The sequence below is a fragment of the Lagopus muta genome, chromosome 6 (assembly GCF_023343835.1).
Source record: "Lagopus muta isolate bLagMut1 chromosome 6, bLagMut1 primary, whole genome shotgun sequence".
NCBI lineage: Eukaryota > Metazoa > Chordata > Aves > Galliformes > Phasianidae > Lagopus > Lagopus muta.
In genome coordinates this window covers 44,863,461-44,888,843 of record NC_064438.1, presented here as the reverse complement: position 1 = coordinate 44,888,843, position 25,383 = coordinate 44,863,461, and the positions used below count along the sequence as shown (strand labels likewise).

Here is a 25,383-nt window from a genome sequence, read left to right as displayed (position 1 = left end):
TTTTATTACTAGATTTCGTACATCTTTATCATCTTTATGTTTCTCAACAACAACTTTTATGGTTTATTTTTAAAATTGCTTTACATGCTCTTTGCTTACCCCTTAACCTCCCAGTTTAGTTTTTTTGAGTATAGTTACAATTGGAAAAATTAACACAGTGGAAGGGCAGTACAGGAATGTAACAGCAAAGAGACCAGCACAGACAGAACAGTACTTCAAAGAAAAGTAAAGGTGCTTGCCTGTACACCAAAGATCTGGGCTTACAGAAGTGAGTCCACAAAGAAGAGATCTCCAACCAGGTGTCCCAGTCAGCCCTTAAATGGAGTCTAAGTCACACAGCTGAATTGCCTTCACCTGTGCTCCCAGAGCTGACAGGATCCTTTCCCCAGGTGCTCAATCAGTGCTTCAGGCCATGACTCCACAGTTACCATACTGGTATAAACAATGGAAAGGATTGTGTTGGGCACTTGAGAGTGACTGATGCCTCAAAATGTTACAATCTTGTTTATTAATGCTGTTTATGTAGTCTAACCCAAATGGATAGCTCTTTTAGTAATAAATTCTGTGTGTCAGCAAACAAACAGCAAAGAGCCTGTTGAGCTCTGCCTCATACAGCAATATCCTTTACAGTTCCTCTGTGATTTGGTTTCTTCAGTATTCCTTCATAGTCCTGACATAAAAAAAAAATCTTAACCTGGATGAATAGCAGATTTGTTTAAGGAAACAGAAAGTGTTGTGTCAGAGGAAGGCTGAATGACAAACATACCTGATGGTTAGTTGTGCTGTTGGACCTGGAGAGCACCTCATTACTCATTCTAGTACACGCTGACAGCAGGCAGCCCAGCTGAAAGGCTGTGCCCTGCCAGCATCTGGAAGGCCTTTTATATAAATTTAATCAGCTGCAAGTAAATTGAGGGCTGCTGTTGTTATGGACTTCAGCAGGGGATAAATGCTAGTTCACTGTAGTTGAGCAGATCCTTATGTAAGACAGCCTTTAAGTACTTACCTTGGCTCTTAACTGAATTTATCATTTTGCAAAGCACGTGCAAGAGGCCTGTACCAGAAATCCTAAGTTAGGTACAGGATGCCAGCTGAATGGAGGTATCAGCAACAGTCAGTGGTTACTTTCAAAAGGAGAATTTCAGTAATGTATTTGTTAGCTAATGTTTGTATTTCATTTAACAAAAAACATTAAGCAGTATTTGAAAACCTTTAAAACAAAAAGGTATGATGTATTTGTTTTTATTTTCCTTATTTTGCAGAGTTTGCAAGCTGCTGTTCCTGTTCCTATTTGAAATTAAATTTCAAACTGCAGTGTCTGCATCAGCTTCATCGTAAAGCTCCAGGTGAATATTTAAATATGTTTGCACACATATTATAACATTTATGGGCATTCTTACAGAGGTTATGCGTCTGTTTTTCCACACAAATATTTGTTCTGTTTGCCTTATATCAAAAGAACATAAACACAACTGGGACAATATGAAGGTAATTACAAGGTAAGGAAATATGCTTGGAGGAGACATTAATATGTCTGACTAAATCCAAAACAACACCTTCTCCACATTAAGAAGAATTTAGCTTCAATTCATTATCTCACTGACTGTGTGCTTCTTCACTGCTTTGTGTAATAAAATACACAATACCTTCCTTGGAAAAGATTCCTCTACATAGCGCAGAGCTTGTTTGTGTTATGTTCATAGTGTTCTGAGTAATTGTTCCCAGCCAAAGGGTTTCACCAGCAAATTGCAGTAATGCAGTACACTGCAATAATTATATTGTTTCAGTGCATTGTAATATAAACTAAAACCTATTCTAAATTGCATGTTGGAACAGAGTACTTACGATCTTGAGGGGTTTTTTTACCTTCTGTTCTTTCATTCGTCTCTTTTTCACTAGCCAGTCAGTGTGATTTTCAAGTTGTTTTGCTTTCATACATGTTTTCAGAGTGTTCCTGAGAATTTTTCTGGAAAAGCAGTCCAAACTGCAGAAAATCTTCAGTCTGATAACCACCATGATAAGATGATAGAGGATGAAACTAAAATAAAGCAACCTGCTATTTCAGTGGTTTCACATGGTGAAAATGCTTAGAAACTTGGTCAAGAAACACTGTGCTAGTGGGAGAGGACAGCTATGCTAAGCTGGGGTGATTAGAAAGGACAGCAGAGCATAATGTATTGATGGCACTTTGGAAATGTGTGCCATTGTGACTCCAAGGCTCACACATTAGCCAAACACGAGAGCTTTGTCACTGTAGAGATGTCTGATGCCTGGAAGCTCTCCATTCTCCAGATATGTGAAGTGATGAAAAATCAGTCCTTTGAGACTATTATCACCAAAGTAGAAATTAATAACAAACAAGAGTTCAGCTTTGAATTCTTGTGAAATTGAGTATTTAGGATCCACTGACAGGACCTAAATGCTTATTATATCTCATTCTCTTCTGCTTCATCCAGATGTTGGGTTCATCATCTACAGAAGAAGTCATGGTTATACAAATCATTGTCAGTCTGTCTGGCAGCTTCACAAACCGTATTGCAGAGAAGCCAAAAATTAACCTGAAACCACTGTCAACTTTACTCTGAAGAGATCTAAGGTAACTTGAGTTTCCTAAATTATGAAATTGTTTTTCAGAGAGAACTCTTTAGTCCACATAGCTGTAAAATGACTCTAGCATATGTGTTTGTGAAATCATGAAAAGATGGGAAAGCATTTTAGTGAAGGCTGAGGAAGAGAGCCAGGAAAGACTTTCAAGTTGTTTGGATTTTATTTATTTATTTATTTGTTTATTTGCAAGACAAGATGCTGCCTCTATGAAAATTTCCTGTTTACCAGTGATCCAGAATTGCAGAGCAGGACTGTGGGACAGGAAACTATGTACTCAGTATACAGCAATAATTTAAATAATGTCTGTGACATAAAAGGCGTGTGCATTTATGAATTTACATTGTGATGCTTATGCTTTTAGGAAGAATTGTAGTCAACTGAATTTCTCTTAAAAAGTGTCATCTGTCAAGCAATACAAAACCATTACTGATCTGACTGCACTGAAAGTACAAAACTGAGTCTGAGGTTGAACAGCATTTCAGAATACTCTGCCAGTAGAGAAAAAGCCAAGGAAGAGGGTGACAGAGCAACAGAAGTACTGCTCCTGCCTCCAGTGCAGATTAAGTAGAAAGTGAATTGGTGCACCACTGGTTCTGGAGGATGAAAGGTTTGCAAGATGCAAGTGCTATGAGCACCTAACTCATAGCAGGGCTTTCACTGATGTGTCTTCAGCTTATCTGCTGCATCTTTAACTAATTGCAGGATAGTTGTGATCTGAAGAACTTGTAGGCATCCAGAAGCAGCCACTTTGGCTTAAGTCTGCAGCTGTTTTTAAAACATTTATGAATCTTGCTGACAAAGACTGAATTTGCTCCATGAGGGCCTTGCAGGCAAAAATGTCTTTCCTTAACATTGTCATATGATGGAGATACTATGAAAAGGATTTTTGTCTGGTTTTGCTTGTTTGCTTTTAAAATATACTCCCTTTAATTAACTTTGGACTGGCACTGAGACATGAGCTTTGGAAGTGCTTTTCTGTATCATTTTTGCACTACTAAGCCTACACATTCTGGTAGCTTCTGAAAATATGAAAACTGCTGCTCTGTTCATGTCTCCTGATGGAAGCATGCAGAATCAGAAAGCACAATGGTTTGTGGGATTTGTGGCTTCTGAACTTTCAGTGAACTGTAAGGAAGTTAACTTAAGGAACTTAAAGAAAACAGGAAAAGTTTCCTCAATCATTGAAGGCCTAAGGATAAGATTTAAGTGCAAGTGATGGTGTGGTTCTGCAGGCAACGTCAGGCTTTATCTTTCCTGTATTCTCAGTTACAGCAGTTTGAAAGGTTGAACCATAGTCAGAAACAACTCATGGAAGTGCAGGACCACTGGAATGAGAATTTGTATTTTAGATCATCTGAACCAACGTGTTCTTAACCTGAGAAAAGGACAGATACACTGTGGAATAATAGTAGTAGGACACAAGTATGTTGAGATCCCAGTCTTATTTACAGTCACCATTTAAAAATTACTTATATTGTTTTATAAAAGGAAAACGTTCTAGGAATATATTATATGATTTGACTCATTGTTTTGTTGGAAAGGCAAGACAAACCAAGACCTATAATTCTGGTAGAGAAAACCCCAGTACAGCCTAAGCTGTATCTAAGCCTCATTCTATATCTAATGCACTGTCAAGATATCCAAATTCTTCAGAGAATAGTCTCAGGAATTAATTACACACATAGTTTGAATGATTTTGACTATCAGTTGAATAAATCTCTCCATATATTTGTAGTTGAAGAATGAAAGAATTTGCATATCCATTATTTCCATATAATTCTCCTATGTCAGAAGGCAAAAGGGCTTCAGTAATATATGACAGTGCAGTCTGTACCCACACTCGGGATTTGACTTACAAAATTCAGTTCAAAAAGTCTACTCCAACTGACATAATTACAGTGGTGCGGGATTTCTTCATCTTTTGCATCTTGGCTGAATGTTTTTGTGGTTTCACATTCTTTATTCACTGATGATATACTTTCCTTAACTTATGATGCCAAATACGAAGCCTGCATGCAAAGTGTTACAAGGGAAGTGACCAGCCTTGGCACCAGCCTTTTCTGACTTCCCCTCAGATTGTACATTCATCAGAGCTTAAAATAGCCAAACTCTCAAGCTGTGTATAAAGCAAAAGATATTGCTTCTAATGTGGTTTTGTTGCAGTTTCAAAACAAAACAAAAATAACACCCCAACCCAAACACCAGTTGTTCTTTTTTCCTTAGTGGAACATAAGAGCTTGCTGGGCTACCACTGTAACAGGTAGGAAGCTCAGTAAGCAGCATTCTGCTCGGGCTGCTCAGGAGTCTCTGAATGGCATTGCATTGGCCCTCACAAATACGTAGGTCAACTCCCAGTCTACCTCTTAGTACTTGTTTTTAGAATGTTTCTGAGCTCTTATGGCTGAATTCCCTCTTCTGTTCTTTCTACAAGATGCCAGAGATAGTGATGAATCTCACGTCAGTTATCCTTCTTTTCTTTATGAAATTGAAGTACTGCAGTATAAACTGCATAGGTTGCTTGGGGAGTGAGGGAGTGGTTGTGGCTGAGCACTGGGGCTTTCAACATCATCTTCTGCTACAGTAAGATGGACTGCCGCCAAGCAAGGCAACTGTGTGCTTTCTCTTCCTGGACTCCTCCTTTCAGCCCTTGCACTGCTTTTTGCCACTATAAACAGGTAGGAAACAGCACAGTGATCTACATGGGGGAATCGGTTTGCTTTGGATTAAGGTCAAAATATTTTTGTCTACTTTCTGAGTATGCTCTAATAGAATCAGTTCCCAGCTCCCTGCTCCTCTCTTTTGTAAAGGAGAGAATAGTAGAAGGTGAGAACAAATGGCTCTTTCTAGAGGGACTGATTCTCTCAACAGCAACACCTGATTCAGTTGACTGTGAATGACAGTTTGATTTCCAGCTAGCACAGTTCAACCTGTGCTGTCACTGCACACAATGGGCTGTTCAGGGAACAGAAGCTGGGCTCAAACAGCCACTAGAGGGTCCTCCCTCCTCTGGCCGGCTGAAAAGGAACTCCGCAGAGTCTGTCTGAAGTTTGTGTTGATGGGAGTTAGCTTGTGTGTCTTGAATACAAAAATCAGAAGTGAGCTTTTATCCCTCAGTACTGATTTTGGCTGATTGTCTTTTAAAAGCTGCTGGTCCAGACTACTTTGGAAGTTTCCAGACAGTAGCTGAGATTCTATAGTGTTCTCCCCCAAGTCAGGCAAAAGAACAACCAGAAGAACTGGAGAAATTCTGCTTCCCTTTACTGCATCCCTGTGATGAGAAGTCATATCTGGCCCTTTTGTGATTCTTGCAGTAATGAATCAGTGACACGTGTGGCAAAGACCTCAGGAAATGGCATTCCACCATGTTTCTCATTCATCTCTCTCCAGCTCTGGTGATGAGCAGTCCCGATACTGAGCAGCACCAGGGCTCCTCTTTCAGCCTCTCAAAGCCAGAGAAGCTGCACGGTGTGTGCAGGGGATTTTCATGCTCCCTCCTGCCTGCGGCCACATTCCAAGAGTGCCATGTTAGCACATGACCTGATCCGGCAGCGAAGATTGATTGGAGAAAGTGAAGGCCTGTCCTGGTAGACTCAGCCCTTCCTCTTGACTGCCTGCAGCAGAGTTGCATCTGTCCTGGGAAAAACAATGGCTTTTAAAAGAGAATATATATATAAACGTAACTACAGACAGTTAAAATTGTCTTCTTTGTACCTATTGTCAAAGATCCTATTGTGACTTTTACCAGGCGATGAGAAAATTGCTCATAATCATTCACTGAGGAAAATATATTTCAGTAGCTAATGAAATGAATGGAGATGCCTCATCTTATCCCAAATTGAACTCCCATGGAATTTCAATATCTTGTACTGTGTGGCAACTGCATCTGGGCCCCTGTATTTGTTGGAAATAATAGAAGACAAGATATGAGAGGTTCCACCTCAGCAAGGTTAACAAACCTGCTTTGACCTGCAGCAGGAGTTGAGATGAAGAGGAAGATAGTTCTGACTGCTGGAGGGCTTAAGATCTCAATCAGCCCTCACCCCTTTAATTAGCATGAAGCTGTTCAGGAGTTACAGCTTACAGCATTGGGCCATAGAAAGTCACAGGAATAATCAGCCTGCAACTGATCAGGAATTGGGTAAACACTACCCTGGGGCTCCGTGTGGTCACAGATTTGGCATTGCCTAATCTGGCTCTGCAGCATAAGCAGAAAATTATAATGTATTTGGCAACATAATGCAGCAAGATGCAGTACAGTGTCTCACCGAGCTGAAATGTATTTCTCACATACGAGATCATTAAAGGGTTAAACTGAAAGAAAAGCAAAACAAAAACATCTCTTAAAAGGAGGAGGTTTACAGTTCTCTTTCCTAGGATTGAATCTTGACTCTGATATATGTCATTCGGTTTTATCTTAACTGGAGAAAAAACATTCCTCCTTTGTAGCACCTGTGTTTCATTGCTATAGGAGCCAGGAACGCCTAACATCTCTGAGAACCTTTTCCCCGTTCCTGGGCAGAAGTCCATAAATCCTTCTGTGCCTTCAGTTGGTGTGAAATCAGGATATTCCTGAAAGAAAAAAACGCTCAGAAAGAAATCGTTCAGGAGGAAGGCTTCAGTTGCATCATGTGACAATGTATCAATATTCCACGTGGTATAAATACGAATTTTGAACTTAATATGCTAATGAAAACCATAATAAATAGTCTAAAAATAAGTCCAGTGAAATGATAGCTGAAATAACATACCCAGACAAACTATCACCAAACAACAAAAAAACAACAGGAAACTCAAGGTGTTTGAGGATTTTTACTGGATTTTGATAGAGTTGGATTAGCCCTTGTATTTGAGCCTTTTTGAGTTACAGATTTTTCTGAAGTCTTTTCACAGTGCAAATGTGTGAATACGATTCAGATGAAAAAAGCATTCTGAAACATAAAGGTTATACCATATTAGTGGCAAATAATTTAAGATGATTATCCGAAAGAGGAAAATAAACATATTTATTCCTGAGAGCCACCACATTTGGACAGAAAGTAGATTTCCCAAAAACACTGCTACATGGGCGATTCCCCTTCCTGCCTACTTGCCAGTATACCTGGGGATCGGGGTGAGCTTGCTGTTAATGTATGTAGGTCACTCTGAAAGTAATGCTGCTTACAATGGATACAAAGAGCACAAGGACATTATTTGACAGAGCAAATTCTCAGCTACAATACACTTTTTCAGCACAGTCACCACTGTGAGCTACACATTTTCACCAGCAATGAACGAAAACCTGCATGCTGTGTTCATTTGCACCAGTGGAGGTGACCCACTGTCACCACTGCTGAAATGCATCACCCAGTGCCTCACTGTGCTCACGTGGTCTTTAGAAATGCTCATCAATGCGTGTCAGTGGGTGCCATGGTGCAACTGAAGGACACACTGTTGCTTCATCCACACTTCCATGTCAGACACCATTCTGTCACACCGCCCCTCTGCTGCCATCTGTCTCATGGCAACAAAACGGAACGGAATATTGGTGGGAAGGTTCAGCCTCTACTGCCGTACTACCAACATCCACCTCTGACGTTGTGGGCCAACATAACAACACAGGAGGCATTACTTTCGGAGCAGCCATTGTAAATACCGAAAGCAAAGCTTTCTCTCTGGTTCAGTGACCCTTTTCATATTTCCTAAGGCTTCCTCAGCTTCCTCTTTCTCTGCCCTGAGCAGACCCTCGTCCCACCCTTCGGGCACTGCGCTGGGGTTACAGAGCCGCCCCGTGAGTCAGCACAGCGCCGGGCACATCACCCAAAGCTCTGCCCTGCGTCTCAGCTCGGGGTTGCCGGAACGGCCGGGCCGTTGGGAGGGGATCGTTGTTACACCGCAGAGGAAGAGACAAAGCGACAGAGCCAGGAACGAGACTTGGGGCTGTGTGATTTATGCCGGAGTGAGACACAAAGATGGGGAAAAAGGTACTTGGGCGGTGAGACCGTAAGTAGTGCAGGCGGAGATGTGCTTCACCTGAGCCCAAGCCGAGGAGCTGCAGAGCCCGAAAAGGGAACGCCGGGAGATGCTGCTGGCTGCTCCCTTCGGCAATAAAAAAGAAATAGCTGCTGTCGAAACTTACGTGTAAGTTCTTACAGACACTTCCAAGTGCTGGAAGAAGTTCTACGGTGAAAACTTCTATTTACTGGAACATTTTTTTTTTTTTTTCTGCAAGAGACGTACACCTTTCTCCCGAGCAAGCACTGCAGAAGGTTTAAGAGAACCCTCTTCCCCGGAACGCAACACCCCATGGCCTCCGCAGTCCGCGCCGCCGGACCCCCTCGCACGCGACTCCGCCTGCTGCCGAACCGCCGCCGGGTCGCTCAACGGGCGCATCCCGCGCGGGGCCGGAGAAGTGGAGCTGCGCCTTTACGGCGGCGGCGCGGCCCATGCGGGAGGTGGAGGCAGAGCTGCGGGCGGGGCGGTCGCTGCGGGTGTGTCCTGCGCTCTCCCACCCCTGTGCCGTGGGCTGGGCGGGCGGGGAGGAGGGGACGGGCCGGAGGAGGAGGAGGAGGAAGCGGAGGCGGCCGCGGATAGCGGGCAAATGGGGAGCTGAGCGGCTGCAGCAGTACCGCGCAGCAGCGGCAGCAGCAGCAGCAGCAGCAGCGAGAGCAGCGAGAGCAGCGAGAGCAGCCGGCGACGGGTCCGTGCTGGCGGGGGTGCGCCGGGAGCGGGGCGCGGGCACCGGCGCCGCCGGGCGCGCAGCGGGAGTGCGGACCGGGCTGGGCTGTGGGGCTGGCAGTGGGCTGGGCTGGGGCTGCGGGCAGCGGCTCCCCGGGTAGCACCGCGCTGCGCCCGTGAGGCCGGGCCTGCGGGGCTGCGGCCGGCTCAGCGCGGTGGGGATCGCCGTCTGATTTCTTTTTATTTTTCATTTTTAAAGCCGTCGCTCCCCAGACGCCGAGCGCCAACTGCAGCCGGGCTGCCCCGGGCCGATCCGCCCCGCGAGCGGGCGCCCTCCGCCTCCCGGAGAGGCACCATGCAGACCTTCCTCAAGGGGAAGCGGGTGGGCTACTGGCTGAGCGAGAAGAAGATCAGGAAGCTCAATTTCCAGGCCTTCGCCGAGCTGTGCCGGTAAGGAGGCGGCCGTGGCCTGCGCGCGCCCCGGCGTTCCGCGCTCCGCGCGCGATCCCCGCAGCCCGGCGGGCGGGGCCGGTGCCCGCGCGAGGCTCGGCCGGCCGTGCCGTGGGCTCACCTGGGCGGCGGGCGGGCTGCGCATCTCGGTTGGGCGCCCGCAGACCTCGCTGAGGCTCGAGGCTGACTGGGAATAACTTGCCTTCGTGTCGTGCTAAATTACGTAAAGCAGCGCGTCTGAACCCGAGAGGGGAGCCCCGACTCGGAGATGATGGAGCCGCGTCCTGTTCTTTGCTCCCTGGGCAGTTTGATAGGCTGCCATTAGGTGTTATCGGGATAGTTCAGAGGATTGTAAATGCAGTATATTGCGCAGTCAATTTGTGTAATTGTAAATGTAAACTTTATGTAAGTCCAAGGTCTCATTACACATTGCATGAGACTGAGTAACAGCTCTTTATTTCTTGCTGTTACCACTGTTTTATATAGAATATGGAATAAACTTTGATAGCGTTTGAACTTCAAAAGTATTGTAAGTAATCATTGTTCCTGTAGTTTCTGCAAAGCGTGTTCAAGCCTTGCAGGACACATTTTATGAAACTTTGGGTATGCTTTATTGAAGTATGCCATGCTGAAACCAGCAATCCCAATGTACTGATATGCCTTTAGCGGCACTGGCTGTAAGGAGAAAGGAGGCAGAAAAAAGAAACAGAAAACTATTTGGAGAAAGCAGCAGAAGCCTTTACACCAGCTGGCGTTCTTGACATTCTCTATCTGCTCTGTCAAACTTCAGCAGAACTACCGGCATCTTTTAAAGTACAGAAACAGCCTCAAGCTCTGGTTTAATTTCTTTTAAAATTTCGTGGCCTTCTCAAGCAAAATACTTCCAGATGAATGATAAGTTTTGAGTCTGCTTAAGAGATTCTTTGTTTATTTCTTTTGTGTTGCTCAAAAAATACAATTCAATAATTGTAAGGCAAATGTTATTTTCAGGGCTGATATTTGATGTAGTTTGGCTTTTCCGGAACAGAAACTCAGAGGAATCTTAGAAAATGCATAACCGCTTTCTCCTTGTAATTTGTTTTTCGTTTCTGGTATCGTATGCTGTGCTTCACATTTAAGGATCTCCAAAGATGACTTTCTGCCCTCCGCTGGTCTCATTTCTCTCCTGACCGTGTTATTTGCCTCATTTTCACTACTTCAGAAATGCCTTGCATTTGTCTTTCATAACATAGTATGCAAAGAGATTGTGTATCTGTGTATATTTATCAACTGTTCTAAGTCCTGGTAGTGCTATGAAAACGGACCTTCAAGTTTTCTCTCTTGCTGCGCTTCCCTAATTTTGTAATGAAGATTAGTCTGCCTGCCTCTCTCTGTACAAGTGAAGTTCGCCTTGAATAGCATTTGCAGAGGTTGGATAGATACATCCATTCAGTCATGCCTCAATTATTTTTTTTAAAAAACATAGTGTTAGCCTATTTGTAGAAGTGAGGTTTAAACATCAGTGCTGCTGCTGGAGCCAGTTGCTCAGAAATCTTGGACGATCTGTTTTCCATCCTGATAACTTCTATTGGTAGTGGTGGTAGGCTACATTTGTTTAAGCAAAGGCTTCAAGTATTTAATGCATAATATCTATTAGATTGCCTGTGTACTTCTATGATTTTGTTGCTGCAGGAAAAGTAGTGCCAAGCTCAACATACATCTTACCAGGAATATTGTGCACGGTAGGAAATACGGCGAGCATACTCATTCCTTCACAGTGATTCATGTGTTAGAGTGGACTATGTGTCTGTCTGTCTAGTGTATGTATTTTATGGTGGCTGTTTCTTGGAATTTATTTTCCTGTTGCCTAGGGATATACTTTCTGGATAACTAAAAAGTTCAGCTTTGTTTGCATGGCTTTGCAACGAAGCTGTTCTGTAACCCAGGAAAGTAACAGAAAGATGCCTGATGAACTCCTGGAGTGTGCTGGTTTTAGAGCAGGAGTGTTGTTTCAATAAGAAAAATCTTACATTCCTTGCAGCCTGCCAGTGCAGCCAATACCAGTGTAAGGCACCAGGCCCATAGAGGGATCGGGGCATTTCAGAATCAGTTTGAGCCATCCTTTGGGAGATGGTCTAAGTGCTGAACTGCTTTGGTCAGTGGTTTCAGGCTGCGTCTCCAGCAGCATTCCAGAGCTGAGATGTCACTGTTGTACTACTTGAAGTGAGATGTGAGAGTGAATGGGACAGCAGTCAGGTGCTGCTCGGGGGCATAGCCGTCCTGTCTTCAGGTCTGCGCTCCACAAAGGCTGGGCAGGTCCCCATAAATACTGTCCTTGTATTCTTATCCAGTATTGAGTGCAACTTTGGCTGAGTTTCAGTAAGGTTCCCTGTGAAATTTTTCCATCTAAATTCTTCCAAGAGGTTTTGTGGCTGTAGAAAGGATAGACACCTCCTTTATTATTTTTTTTTGAAAATTTTTGTTTGGAGAGACAAAGTTCTGATCATTCATGTGTCTGGATCAGCCCCTCTCCTGCCTGAACTCAGTTTGGTACTTCTGCTTAAATCTTGCATTCACAAGACCTGGTATCGAAGGCCTTCAAGTTCCCTTGCATTGTGATCCCCTCACTGTGGCACAGTGCAGTCCTGCCTTCAGGGATCGTAGCAGCTTCTCAGCTGTAGACCAAGGAGGTGAAAACAGTGGCTGTGTGTATCTACCTCCACATTCATAGCCCAGACAGCGGCTCCCAAATTAAGTTATGTCCCACTGCAATTCTGATGCTTCCACAGCCCCAGGGCTGTGCTCAGAGAGTGGCTTAATGAAGGATGGAGCCCTTGCCTGTGGGATGCCGGGTGGGGTCATGCCTTTGGTTGTGGTTTCTGCTTCTCACATTAGTTTTCAGTTCCACCTGCCAACTGCTTTCTGCATGTCCATGCAGAAAGGATCCCATGTTCCTTGGCGTACACTGGTGTGGTTTCAGTAGGGAGCAGTATGCCCCTGTTGGCCTTGTCAATATGAGGATGTTCCCCTGGGAGCTGCAGTATGAGACTGAGCTCCTGTATCTGGAGAAGGGCACTTGGCGCGGGCTCCTTATTGCCTCCTTCAGTTTGTTACCCACGAGGTTATTAAAGAAGCTGTTGCTGCTGCCAAGCTGACTTGTACTTTTCTGTGAGAGCTGTTGGGTCACCATGTCTTATATTGAGGTCACTATCACCTGCGTGCTAGTGTACGTGCTGCAGCTGTATGGCCAGTGCCTGCTCTGGGAATGTAGTGTGTGCTTTCCTTGGGGTCATGGAGTCCAGCTCCTCCAGGTGTGGCTGAGATCCAGAGCTTTAGGTAGCTGCTATTGTTAAAATACCGGTATCTGTGGCCTGCTGAACATCTGCAATCCTGCTAAAAAGTCAGACAAAGTTTCTTTGGATTGCTAACTGGTGAGTGAATAACCCTATTTTCTGCCTGTAAAATATGTGTAGATATACTGCCATTCCTCTTTGGGTGTTGTGAGTAAGGAGTCTTGTGTTCGTGCAATATACAGAAGGGCAGTGGTAGTGGTACGGCAAATTGTGTCTATCAGCTCAAAAAATGAGTTGTGTGTTAGGCACCAGCTCAGATTAGTGAGGTGTGGCTGTTTACAAGTGGCTGTTGTCTCTCTAAAAGCCATTTCCTTGATGGTAGTTCTGCATGTCATCTTAATATTGGCTCTTGGAGAGCCATGAAGATGTGAGGCAATAAGGTTATGGTTATGTGAGTAAGTTGCAATGATAAAAGGTGAAATACCCAAGAGGAAATAATTCAGAGTCATCCCATTATTCAAAAGCTGCTTCTCATTTATATTGGGTAAAAAACCATTCAGTAGTGCAACTCATAAGTTCACATGGTAGTGTGTTAGCTTTTTTGTGTAACTGTTTAGATAGCGTGTCAGTTTTTATAGCATGCAGAAAATGTTGAGCAAAGGAATTGAGGAGTTGCCCAAGGTTGTAATTTGTCACAATACATCCTGCAGTTTGAGAGACAGCAAAACTGTGCTTGTTCGTCTTAATGTCCACATAATTTATGGTCAGATTTTATTGCACTGTGTTTTTCCCATAAAAGATCGGAAGCCTGAGAGGAACAATTTCTCAGGGAATCCTATAAATTCTGAGATGCAAATTTTGCCCACCAAAGGAAGTAACGTAAGCAAAATAATACAGAATGCCTTATGGTGAAGATTTGTTGCCTTGGTCTTTAGTGAACAAGTCCAGTTGTCATCCTTCTTTGAGAAATTGTTCATGATTGCATTCATTAACGCACATAAAAGTAAGGCTACTGATCTGGTTTAGGTGCTACCTACTGCTGAAATCTGCTCTAGAACTTGAGCTCACTCTCGAGCTACTTTATGCATCAGTTCAGTGGTTCTTGGTTTTACACAAAGAAGTGTACTTTGCTTTGTGCATGTAACTCTTGTTAGAGCCTGTGTCGCCTGTGCTGAAGGCTGTGTGGGTATGACAGGTCACTATGGTTTTTCTGGTTTTTATTTTGTCGTTGAGTTGTATTGAAACTATTTTGGTGCAGCTACATGATCAATGTGCTGAGCCAATGAATTTTCAAGCCAATGTATTTTTCATACCAAAACATTAGTGTGCCTAATTTAAGTTTTCATGCGACTTGCTCTTGTTTAGTTAATCAGTGCCATAAGTGGGTAAATGCCTCAGTCTGCACGTTAAGTCTCTATGGCTCACTTTTTCTCCTCTAGACTCTGTAATGTAGTCCCTTGTTTGCTGTGATCTGTTCTCAAGAACCTAGACATGAGTTTTAAGATGCATTTAAGAATTGTGCTGGTCTGAAGACTTTAAATTTAATCTGTTTCTTTATTGGAGACCATGAAGTATGTGTCTATATATGTCTATCTATCTTCTTTTCTCCCTGCCCCAGAAGAACTTAGGGGATTTTATTTAACCCCAGTTTGCCGCAACCACTTAAATATAGGCATCTGTTGAATATCTGGCTTGTGCCAGTTAACTTCTGCATTTTATTTTATGGCTTTTAAGTCTGTGTGTGCATTGGTCAGTAGCTCCCGTTGTTGGTTGTGTTAGTCTGAAATACTGTATCACGAGAAGTAACTGGGTAGAATGAATCAGAAGTTTCCTTTGACATAAGCTCTAACAAAAATTGCAACTAATGAAATGATAGTAATGATAACGCCATGAAAATGTGTTGAAGATGGTATGAAAAAGTTCCAAATTTCTTAGAGGAAGAGTTACTGTGTTTCCTTCTTCTGGATGTAGATGTGCCTACTTCACATTCTAGAAGCGGATGCGTGTATATTTTCTTGATCTCCAGGAGCAGTGGCTGACAGGCATCCTTCTCACAAAAGCATACTGCTTTATGTCTGTAAAACTGTCCCATGGGGACACGGAGCCAGGCCATGCGGCAGCTGAAGCAACTGTAACAATCACCACCTTCATGGTGAGACTGTTCCATGATCTAACAATCATTTACCTTGCATTAAGGAAGTCTGTGTCTTTCCTGCAGTACATCCCTGTACCACTGCCTGTTTGAGCTGATAGGCAGCAAGGAACAATACTAGCCTTGGTCAAGTGGAGGCTCTTTAGAGACAGATCTGGATTCTGCTGCCGATCACAGACTGAATGCGAACTGACACTTTGGCCAAAAAAAATTAAAAAATGAAAGTCATGTTGGGGTACATAAGCTGTAACTTGGCCTGCCAGGCACATGGCATATCTACTCTGTGCGGTGCAGATAAGGCTGCTGCTTCACCCTGCTTTTAGTCTGGAGCGCTGCGTTTCAGGGACAAGGGAGGTCAGCTGGTATGTGACCAGAGGAAAACAGGTAGCAGCAGAGGTCTTGAAAATAGTGTAATTCAGTATGAAGAACTGGATAAATCTTTGAATGCTTTAAAAAGCTGTTGTAGGAAAATAAAAAAATAAAAAAAGAAAAAAAAAAGTGGTTTTAGAGAGTAAAAGTAGATTGTCTAGGTAGATAGTGGATTTTGTTGCTCTAAACTTCTAAGAACGGTTAGGCAGACATGGCAGGAATGACATCAGGCTGTCGTCCCATTTTATGGCAACACTGCTGACCTCTCGTGATATCAGTGCTGCTTTGTTCAATCTGTAATAATTCAGAAGGTGTCCAGGGAAGTTCTTTGTGTTCGTTAAGTAGTTTGAAGTCCCTTTAATACTTCAGGAGTCATGTCTTGGGATGTCTAGGCACCGTCTAAACACAAGCAGCTTTTTCCAATATGGGGACTCAATCTGTGAGGGATTTCAGAGCTGCCTGCTGGAAGTGTTTGCTCTGCTTAAGTGTACTGCATTGGTGAAGCATCAATTGACAGTTCCTCATGATACTGGCCAGATAATGCGTTGATTATCTCAACATTTGACACCTTTTCTTGAGGTGACATTCCTGAATATGTTCCAAGGAAACAGGGCATGTGAAAGACACTAAAATGAGTGTGATAACAGATAATGTAAGCACCTGTGCTGGGCATGTCCCTGCTGTACTGCTGTGGAACAAACACTCTCCTGTATGGTTATCTTTTTTTCTCATTTTTGAATTCAGTGTTCAGTCCTTGAAACAAAGGTTTGTTTTGTACTGATGGAATTTTGCTCTTTTCAGAAGGAGTTTTGCCCTTTATGTGATCAAGGAGGAAATTGCTGATGTTTCCATGCTGTTTCAACAGTGCACAAATACTAGCTAGCATTCTGTTCCCTCTGCAGACAGAAATCACCGCTGGAGGACAGCTGCATATTATAAGAATGCCTTTCAAAATGATTGACTCTCATTTGAGGCAGTCCTTTAGTTCCAAGTAAAACTTCTATGGTTGTCCTTCTCTTTCCTCCTAACTAGAGTGCTTGGGCTGGCTATCTTACCTGAGGTGTGATTGCCACTGCTAAAAATGGTCACAGGATTCCTAGGAAGGCTGTTCTTTCCTGTAGTCAGGTTGTGGGGGATGACTATGAGCTTAGCGGGGTCATTGGAGGCTCCCAGGGACCTGCTCTGTCCAGGGGGAAAAGTTCATGTTTCTAGATCTAACTGTGCTTTTAGGAAAGCAATTACCAGAGCCAGGCACTGGACTTGGAAGCAAATTCAGTTCATGTTGCGCTGTTTAATCTCATCCTCTTGGATGCTGGTTGGCAAAGGTTTATAATGCATCTTGCTTTGTTGTGTCACTCACTGCTGAGTCATGCTTGCTTACTTGGAAGAGCTTGATGTCTGTCCTTACTCAAAAAGAACAGAATAATTTTCTTTCTTCATCACACGGCTCACAGGCTTTTTTTTTTTCTTTTTTTTTCCCCCTGCCAACAAGCCGTTTTCAGCTTTTTTGCTCTGTAATGCCTCAGTTCTATATATTCAGTCTGGGTCTCCAGGCATTGCCTCATGAAACTGAATTCTTCAGGGTGCAGCAGATAAAACACTTGAAGGAGACATGTCTGTAGCAGAAGACAAAGTGAAAAATCCTGAGCTTTGAAGCTGGGATGCTCCTGGCAGTTTTTCTGAAGGCCCATGTTTGCCCTGTCACACTGCATTTCTGCATGCTCTTTGACAGAATCTTTTCTCAAAACTGGTGCTTGGAGAGACCTGGCTTGCACTCTGTTTTAGCTGTGAGCAATATTGTTCTCCTTTTCTTTGACTTCCTGCAATTTCTCCCCCCAGTGTTAGGTATGGATGGTACGTATACAGGAGAAAATAGCTCAGAGGATTCTGTAGAAACAGGGTGTCCCACATTGTATGGTGTGGTGTTTAGTAAAGACTTTTGCTGCCTAGCCTTGATAAAGTTATCTGCGTGTTGGGGTAACTGGTTAATAGCTGATAGAACAAATGATGTCTGGGTGATTAATGGTACTGGAAGGAAGTGATATCATACAGGTCCATTTGTGATGTGCCACTCCTTCCCCATCTGTGCTGTGTGGCCCTCCTTTCTCCCTGTAACTCGTAAATTACTTTTGTGGTTACAAGAACTGAGGTAATGACTAGGCTTATTTTTATCTTGTCAGCTAAGCTTCATTACAAGGGCAAAAAGTGTCGTCATTTCATAGAATGACTTTGGTTAGAAGGGACCTTAAAGCCCATCCTCTTCCAGCTCTGTGCTGTGGGCTGGCTGCCACCCACCAGACCAGGCTGCCCAACACCTCATGCAGCCTAGTCCTGAGCGCCTCCAGGGATGGGGCATCCACAGCTTCTCTGGGCAGCCTGTACCAGCACCTTTCTGCCCTCTGTGTTACAAAAAAAAAAAAAAAAAATCTTCCTAATATCCAATCTAAATCTATTCTATCAGTTTAAAGCTATTAATTCTTGTCCTGTCATTACATGCCTTTATAAAGAAGTCCCTCTCTAGCTTTCCTGTGGGCCCCTTTTATGTACTGGAAGCGCATGGAGGTCTCCTTGGAGCCTTCTCTTCTCCAGGCTGAACAGGGCCATCTCCCTCAGCTGGTATTCACAGGTGAGATTCTCCAGCCTTCTGACCATCTTTGTGCCCTCCACTGGACCACTCCAACAGCTCCACATCCTTCTCATGCTGGGGGCCCCAGGCCTGGATGGAGGACTCTAGGAGGAGCTTCATGAGGGCAGAGCAGAAGGGGCCAATCCTCTCCTTCTCTCTGCAGCCACTTGGACTTGTAGGCTGCAAGCACACACTGCTGGCTCGTGTTATTTTCTTGGTACCCAGCACCCCAAAGTAATTTGTGCCAGGGCTGCTCTAATCCGCTCATCACTCAGCCTGTATTTGTGCTCAGGATGGCCCTGACCAGGTGCAGGACCTTGTGCTTGGACTTAAACTTCATGAGATATAGGTGAGCTATGAAGCATTGCCTCTTTTAACATTGTATTATATTCTGATGAGTCAGGTAGTGACCACCTAAATCCAATGGTATGTTAATTAGTTATTACACCTGTGTTGCAGTGAAAATCTTGTTACTTCCTTGTAGTTAAAAAAAAAAATCGAACATACAACAGAACACTGCGAAAATTAAATACAACTAAGTGTTGGCCTTCTGCTCCATCTGCATATTGCACAGCTGTGGGTAGGGCATTCTGGGTTGACCTCAGCTGTTCCATCATGTGACAAACCCCCTGTCAGGGTGGAGGGCCCTGTCCCTCTGCCTGCCCTCACAGTGCCTGGCACCGCAGCCTGAAGCTCTGGGGTTAGCAGAGGGCAGTAGTGTGGCAGCTCTGGTGTGAGCTGGTCCCTATGGCTGGGTGCGCAGGAGACAGACCTGCTGAGGAGGAGCATGAGGGCAGCTGGGTGTGCAGCTGACCAGTCAGGCCTGAAGGATGGTCTGTAGCAGATACTGAGACAGCACAAGGCGCTGAAAAAATGTGTTCATCTTCTCTGGTGGAGCCTCTTTCCATCTGCAGGTCACTGACTGGTCTGGAGGCCGTGGTGATGGCAGCTGCATCCATGGTATGGAGTTTAATAGCTACACATAGCCCTGTTCTATGCAAATCTTCAACTGTGTCTTTTAATCTCACTTTCATTTCTGGTATCATAGGATCATTAAGTAAATTTTCAGTATGCATTGGCTACTCTCTGTAGTTGTACTAAACAAATACAAAATTGCTTTTTTTTTCCCCTCCTTTTTTGTTTTTAATCCTGTAAAGGAATCGATGTTACATGTTTTTAAGCATATATATATATATATACACATGCTTATACACGTGTTTATTTTATTAAAACATCTTAATTAAGAAAATGATTATTTCAGTCAAAGAGCCATAAGAAGCTCAGAAGTCAAAAGTTATTCCCCAAAGAGAAAGAACTTCTCTGTTAGAAATAACAAAGCTTGAACAAGAGGGGGAGGAGGAGCTAGAATCTGCACGGCTTAGGGGCCAGCCTCTAGCTTCGTGTATTGTGTGCTGTGAGTTACAGCTCTCCTTGCAGAGAGTTTGGTGGAAACTAACAACCCCTTGCAGTTAAAAAGGCATCCACATGTGCTGCCTGACCAGGTTGCACGGAAAGGTTCCATGCGAACACTCAGAAAGCTGGTGTGTTCTCTAGTGTGGAAACGGCCCCACTTGTGTGCCAATAATGTGCCATCTTGTGATGTTTCCATTGCATATGACTTTGCCACTGGTGTACTGTGTGAGATGGTCTGGGTGAACCACATCACTGGGGACCCTGTGGTGTGACAAAGCAGTGTGAAACCTGGCGTTTAGTTGTGCTTGCTTGTTGGATGGTAGAAAGAGGAGGACAGAGGGAGCTTGTTCTGAGGCTGCCTGTGGTGCTGCTCTTGTATTGCAAACAAAGAGGGAACTTAATTCACAGGAGCTGTCAATCTGGTAGTTTTCAAGTGCTGAAAGAAAACTCCTTTAAAAGTGTACATAAGTGTATGGGAGGGAGAAAAGCAAAAAAAACCAAAAAACAAAAAACTAAGAAAGTCTGCTATTTTAATGAAAGGATGGTGGCCAAAAAAAACCCCAATAGTACTTGTAGTTGTTGACCTGCACTGTATCTGTCAGGGGAGGGGAGAAGTATTATTGTGCAAAGAGTATGTGGTGGAAAAAGTCTAAAACAGAGCAGCACCTTTTGTCACTCGCAGAGTTTTTCTTATTCACAACTTCTGCTACCATTTAAAGTTGGTGAAGAGGCAAAGTCCTTTGCTTCACCTTTAGCTGTTCCTGGATACATGGCCTGCAAGTAGGAGCTGAGGCTGCTCGAGGAAAACAGGCGTGTTTGCAGGTGTGTAAGTACTGGGTGGGGTTGTATTTTGACTTTAGGGTTTGACTTCGTGGTGTTTCTTTTCCTTCAATTCCAAGGAATAAATAGAAGTGTATGTTGCAGTGAGTTTTAAAGAGAGTAGGTCTTTTGATATTTTTCTTAGCATGCTTTAAAGGATAGAAAGTACAGACTTGTTGATGGTTAGAAGGCTCTGTTTTCTTTTCCTTTCTTTTTCTGGTACTGTTTCAGGCCCTTGGTTCTCAGAAGTGGAAAGAATTTGTTCTTTAAATTTTGTTTTATTTTCAGTTGAGTAGAGCGAGAATTTTTGGTCACAGACTTATCACCAAGCTTGAATTGGTTTTTGTGGCTGTGTTTCAAGACCTCTAGCTAGTTCACCTTCTGATTCCGTTGGTAATGCAGTGTGATCATAGCTCTGCTCTTCCTGTATGCTCTGAGGCAGTGATCTTCCACACTTTGTTGCTTCTGAGCAATGGACCACTTGCTTGCAAACGGCGCTCCACCTCAAGATGGATGTGAATGAGAATTTTCCTTTGTGCATTAGTAACACTGAATCTTGCTGTTGTCTGGTCAGCTGCTGCACTTAATTGTAAAAGTTTTTGCGATAGTGGTGGGATGTGAGTGCTTCTGTGAGTTGGCTGAGAGTCTACCCTTGGAAGCCCAAAATGATGCTGGAAGGAGCCAGAAGTGGTTGAATGGAAGAACAGAAGGGTGTATGGGGAGTTTTTCTCTTTCCCAGAACTAAAATAAACTTGAGTACATAGTACAGAATTTTTGGGTGCAGCTATTACTTCCACATGTACTGTGCAAACCACCAGCCTTTCTATAGTGAAACCTTTTTTCTTATTTTTGCACTGTTGTGTTACTGTGCTGGACAGTTTCGTGACCATGCATCTTAGGTCACAATAGGTATTATCTAGGAGGGGGCTGGCACAGTGTGTTTGTACTGTGATATGATCTCTTTCTTTTGAGTAATTTGTTAATATGTAATGCTTAAACCCATTCCTTTTTGTCAAATACTCTTCCTCAAGTATTGTCACAGCAATGATAATAGAGCTGTAGCTCTAATTGCAATAGGTAGCTAAAGAAAACCAATGTTTTGGGATGTTTCTTTTGTGTCTTTGGCTATAAAGCAGAGAAGCTCTGGCCACATTGAAGGCAGGAGCATGGACAGGTTGGACATCAGTCTGGTCTTTGGCTGCTTGTATGTTAATAGAGAGTTTCCACGATTCCCCCTTGCTCCTTGAGTTTCTATTATTATTCTCTTATTTCCTTCAGAGAAAAAAGTCTGTAGAACCTGACAGCAAAGCATGTTTATTTGTGGAAAGTGCATGAAGTGCTTGTAAAATCTCCTTTTTCTATCTCATCTCCCTCTAAATCAAAGTTTCTGGGAACTAATTCAAACAAGATGGAGCAGACTAGTGGCACTGCTAACATCACAGTGAAGAAAGGTTTGGGTTGGAGAATATTTTTGGTAAATATTATTTACTCTTTAAAGAAGTAATGTTTGTGTTGGAGTGTTTTCAGCAGCCAGTTTGGCTTCAGGAAATAATTGTTGGAGCTGTCTTTAAGAAAACAGGGATGAGAGTTCCTCTTTGGTCCTTTTGGACCTCCCTTTTGAAGAAATAAAAACTACTACAGGGTTAACACCTCCGCCCCATCTTCTGTATATCTTCAAATACAAAAATTCTTTCCCTGGCTTTTTTCCTTCCTCCTAACAGCTTCAGGAAATTAAATTGTTTATTCAGACTGTCTCATGTCTGTGTTGGATGGCTACCTTAGCACAGGAACTCAGAGACATTCCTGTGAGGCAAATCCCCAAAACCTGAGAGGTGGCTCTTTTCCTGCTGTACTGTAAATGCATGATTTGACTGCCAGAGGGCTTTGAAACATGCCGCCCAGACAGCTTTGAAATATGAATGAAGTCCGACTTTACATAAATGAGCTGCAAGCAATTGAAATAGGTTTAAATATTTGCTGCTGTCTTCCATGCATTCATTTGTACCTAGAATTGGAATGTGGGGGGTATTGAGGATGTTTCCAAATCAGAGAATTCACTCAAATCCAAGAGAAATGAGAGAAAAGCCTCTTGAACTGAGCTTTGGTCTTGCAGTCATCATAGAGTTTATCTCTGGACTACGCATAATTGTATCTGTAACTAGTATGTGAATTTCCCAATATTTACTTTTTCCACCTGTCAAATGCAGTTATAGTAAAAACCTATCACACTGTTGTTGTGTGGATGAACTGGTAGCAATTTGCTCTAGGATTGCTGGGTCTCAAAGGAGATTTAAAGTATTTGTTGCTTTGTCTTGGTATTTATTAGCAGCTCTTCATTTATTTCTATCTGCTCCAAAGCACCATTTGAAATAACAAATCTGAGGCATTAACGTTTGACTATTTTTCACTGATGAATTCTATAGAAGCAGCCTTGAAAATGAAGCACCATATACTTTGAAAGCAGAAAGAAGGGACTGTGAGGTGACATTTCAATCCTTTTCCCCACACAGTAGTAGTACTGGAGGCTGTTTTCATGCTGGACTTGTTCTGCCTGGAGAAAAGAAGGTTCTGGAGGGGTTCTGTTCATTACAGCCTTCCAGTACTTGCGGGGAGCTTGTAAGGAGGATGGAAAATGCGATTTCACTGTTACACCATGGAAGAAGTCAAAGGGGAATAGTTTTAAACTAAAAGAGAGGAGATTTAAGATTAGAGGCTGGGGAGAAATTTTTCACTCGGAGGGCAGCAGGACACTGGCACAGCTGCCCAGAGAAGCTGTGGTGCCCCATACCTGGAGGCACTCAAGGCTGGGTTGCATGGGGCCCTGGGGAGCCTGATTTCATGGGGAGCAGCCAAACCACAGCAGTGGGTGGTAACTGGGTGGGCTTTGATGTCCTTTTCAGCCCAAGCCATTTTCCCTTGTTGGGATACCTGAGTTCCTACGAGGTCTCCGCAGCCCTGTGAATGCAGCATGTGGCTGCTATTTTCCAAGCATTCACAGGACATCATGAAACACAGGAGAAAATGAAAGCTGTGCAAGCTACGAGTGATTGTGAGCCCAATACTGAATGTGCTCAAGTTAACAGGAGTTAATTTTCATGACAAAATGATTATCAAACACAGGAAGTTTGGAAAAAACCCTCTCATAAAGTATGAGTCTTTAATAGCACCTTATCTTAAAAAGGTGTTGTATGACTTATTCATCTTGCTGTGAACTGAAAAAAAATTGCTTCTCAGAAGTGATTCATTTTCTTTCATATCTTCGGGGTTGTTTTCTGTGGCTAATTCTTCAGGAAGTTTTTTCTTCCTTGTATTTGTTATACACAGTTTTACTTGAAATAAACATCTGAAAGACTGGAATGATTGTCTGGCTCAAGCTTGTATTGGATGTGGGTAGCAGCCTGGTTTTGTGTTTATTTTAAAATGAAAAGATGAGGTGCTTGGCAGCCTTTTTTTCAAGAGGAACTACTGTACTGAGAAACTATTTTTTCCCCTCTAAATGAAGCTCAGAATCTCCTAGGAGATTTTAAGACTGCATATTTATTATTTCAGAAATAGAATAATTTGCTACATCTTGAAAAGTGATGCCTGAGCAGTAAGATGGCGTCTCTGGCAAGGGACTGGCAGGCAGCACCAGGAGTAGCTGAGGCTGAGCAGGAGAGGCAGGTGGCAGGGACCTATGAGTCCCAGCTGGATGCTCCCAGGGAGAAGCAATGGAGGTTGTGCATTTGCTTTAGGTGTAGCTTGGTGTTTTAAGGTGGGCTAAGCTTTACATGTGTTATCTCATCTACAGGACTGAAACCAGTTTCCAAAGGGACAGATGTCTGCTTTAGAATAGGACTCTGTAGCTTCTGTTGTTTGGTGGTATCAGTTCTTGGAAAATCTGTTTAGCTAGTTTTGGTCAAAAATACCTTAGAAAACCTTTCTGTGGTATCATTACTGGGAAGTACCTGTCATCTTGGCATGTTTATGTAAGGTGGTGTGTGACAACTGGAAGTCGATAGATATGATGCCACTGCTACTAAGATCCTAATGTGTGTGTGTGGCAGGAGCAGTTTCCTAGCAGGCTCTTTTCCAGTCAACTCTGGTTAATCTCTGTTTATTATTATTTATTATTATTATTATATAGATTATGTAATCTATTACATGATTTGCAGTTATTTTGCTTTCATTGTCATGGAATCGACAGCAGAGAAAGATTGCCCTTATCCCAAAGTAAAGCAGCACTGCACTGGCATGGCTCTGCTTGACTGGCTGTTCTGATAAGGAACTGCAGTGAGAGTTGGCAAAAATCAGAGGATTTAGCATTTAGTTCTGCCTCATGGAAGTTGTTTGCTTCCCATGGAATCAAAGCCTGCAGTGTTAATCCTGAAGCTGCAGACCTGTGCCGTACATCTCAGGATAGCACCATAAGGAAGAGCTTACACAGCAACTCTGCAGAACCCAAAATCAGAGTGAGAAACAGTAGCACTGTGTGAAGTGTCTGTAAAACCATCATCCACAGCTTCTGTTGCCCATGCTCTCCTAGCAGGTTCACTATCAGTGCAGGTCTGGTGCTTGGCAGTGTGTGTCCAATTCGTGCTGCTAGAGAAGAGCTAGGGCAGTGGTATTTGGCTTGGTGCTATTAAGGCACAGCATGAGGAATGTATTGCTGCAGGTGGGTAAAGACACTAAATAATGCTCTGGGGAAATCCTAGTGCCCAGGCAGTGGAGGGGAAAAAAAAGAGGAAGAAGTGTGAAGAAATTTGATCTATTACATTGCGTTCTCTGTGTGGTTCTGTCTCTCGTGCAAAGGTAGAGCTTCATGGCAAGTTGAGCACACAGGTTGTCTTCAGAAGCACCTGTGTGTAGTTTCTTGGGGCAGGGTGCAGGGCTGTGTGAGTTACAGCCATAGTTAAAGTGAAATACTTTGCAGGCAAATGCTTGGAAAAAAATCTTTCTGTTTTTAACAGCATCAAAGCCTTGGGTTTGTTTTTGTTTTTTTGTTGTTTGTTTTTTTAAGTAAGGTTTTATTCAGTCCTTCT

The 25,383-nt window shown here is 43.4% G+C and overlaps 1 protein-coding gene and 1 long non-coding RNA gene across 2 annotated transcripts in view; both read left to right on the top strand.

Moving 5' to 3' along the window:
* Window positions 1–910: 910 nt before the first annotated feature.
* Window positions 911–7,473, top strand: LOC125695596 (uncharacterized). The gene is made up of 4 exons (XR_007378011.1): window positions 911–1,101; window positions 1,263–1,346; window positions 2,457–2,596; window positions 2,969–7,473. It is a non-coding gene; the product is annotated as an uncharacterized LOC125695596 (long non-coding RNA).
* A 1,666-nt stretch (window positions 7,474–9,139) lies between these two features.
* The window catches only part of ITPK1 (inositol-tetrakisphosphate 1-kinase), a 127,745-nt gene continuing 111,501 nt past the window's right edge, over window positions 9,140–25,383 (top strand). The window contains exons 1-2 of the mRNA XM_048950271.1: window positions 9,140–9,283; window positions 9,521–9,711. Coding sequence (XP_048806228.1) covers window positions 9,617–9,711 — 95 coding nt within the window. The 5' untranslated portion in view covers window positions 9,140–9,283; window positions 9,521–9,616. The remainder of the gene's footprint in view (window positions 9,284–9,520; window positions 9,712–25,383) is intronic.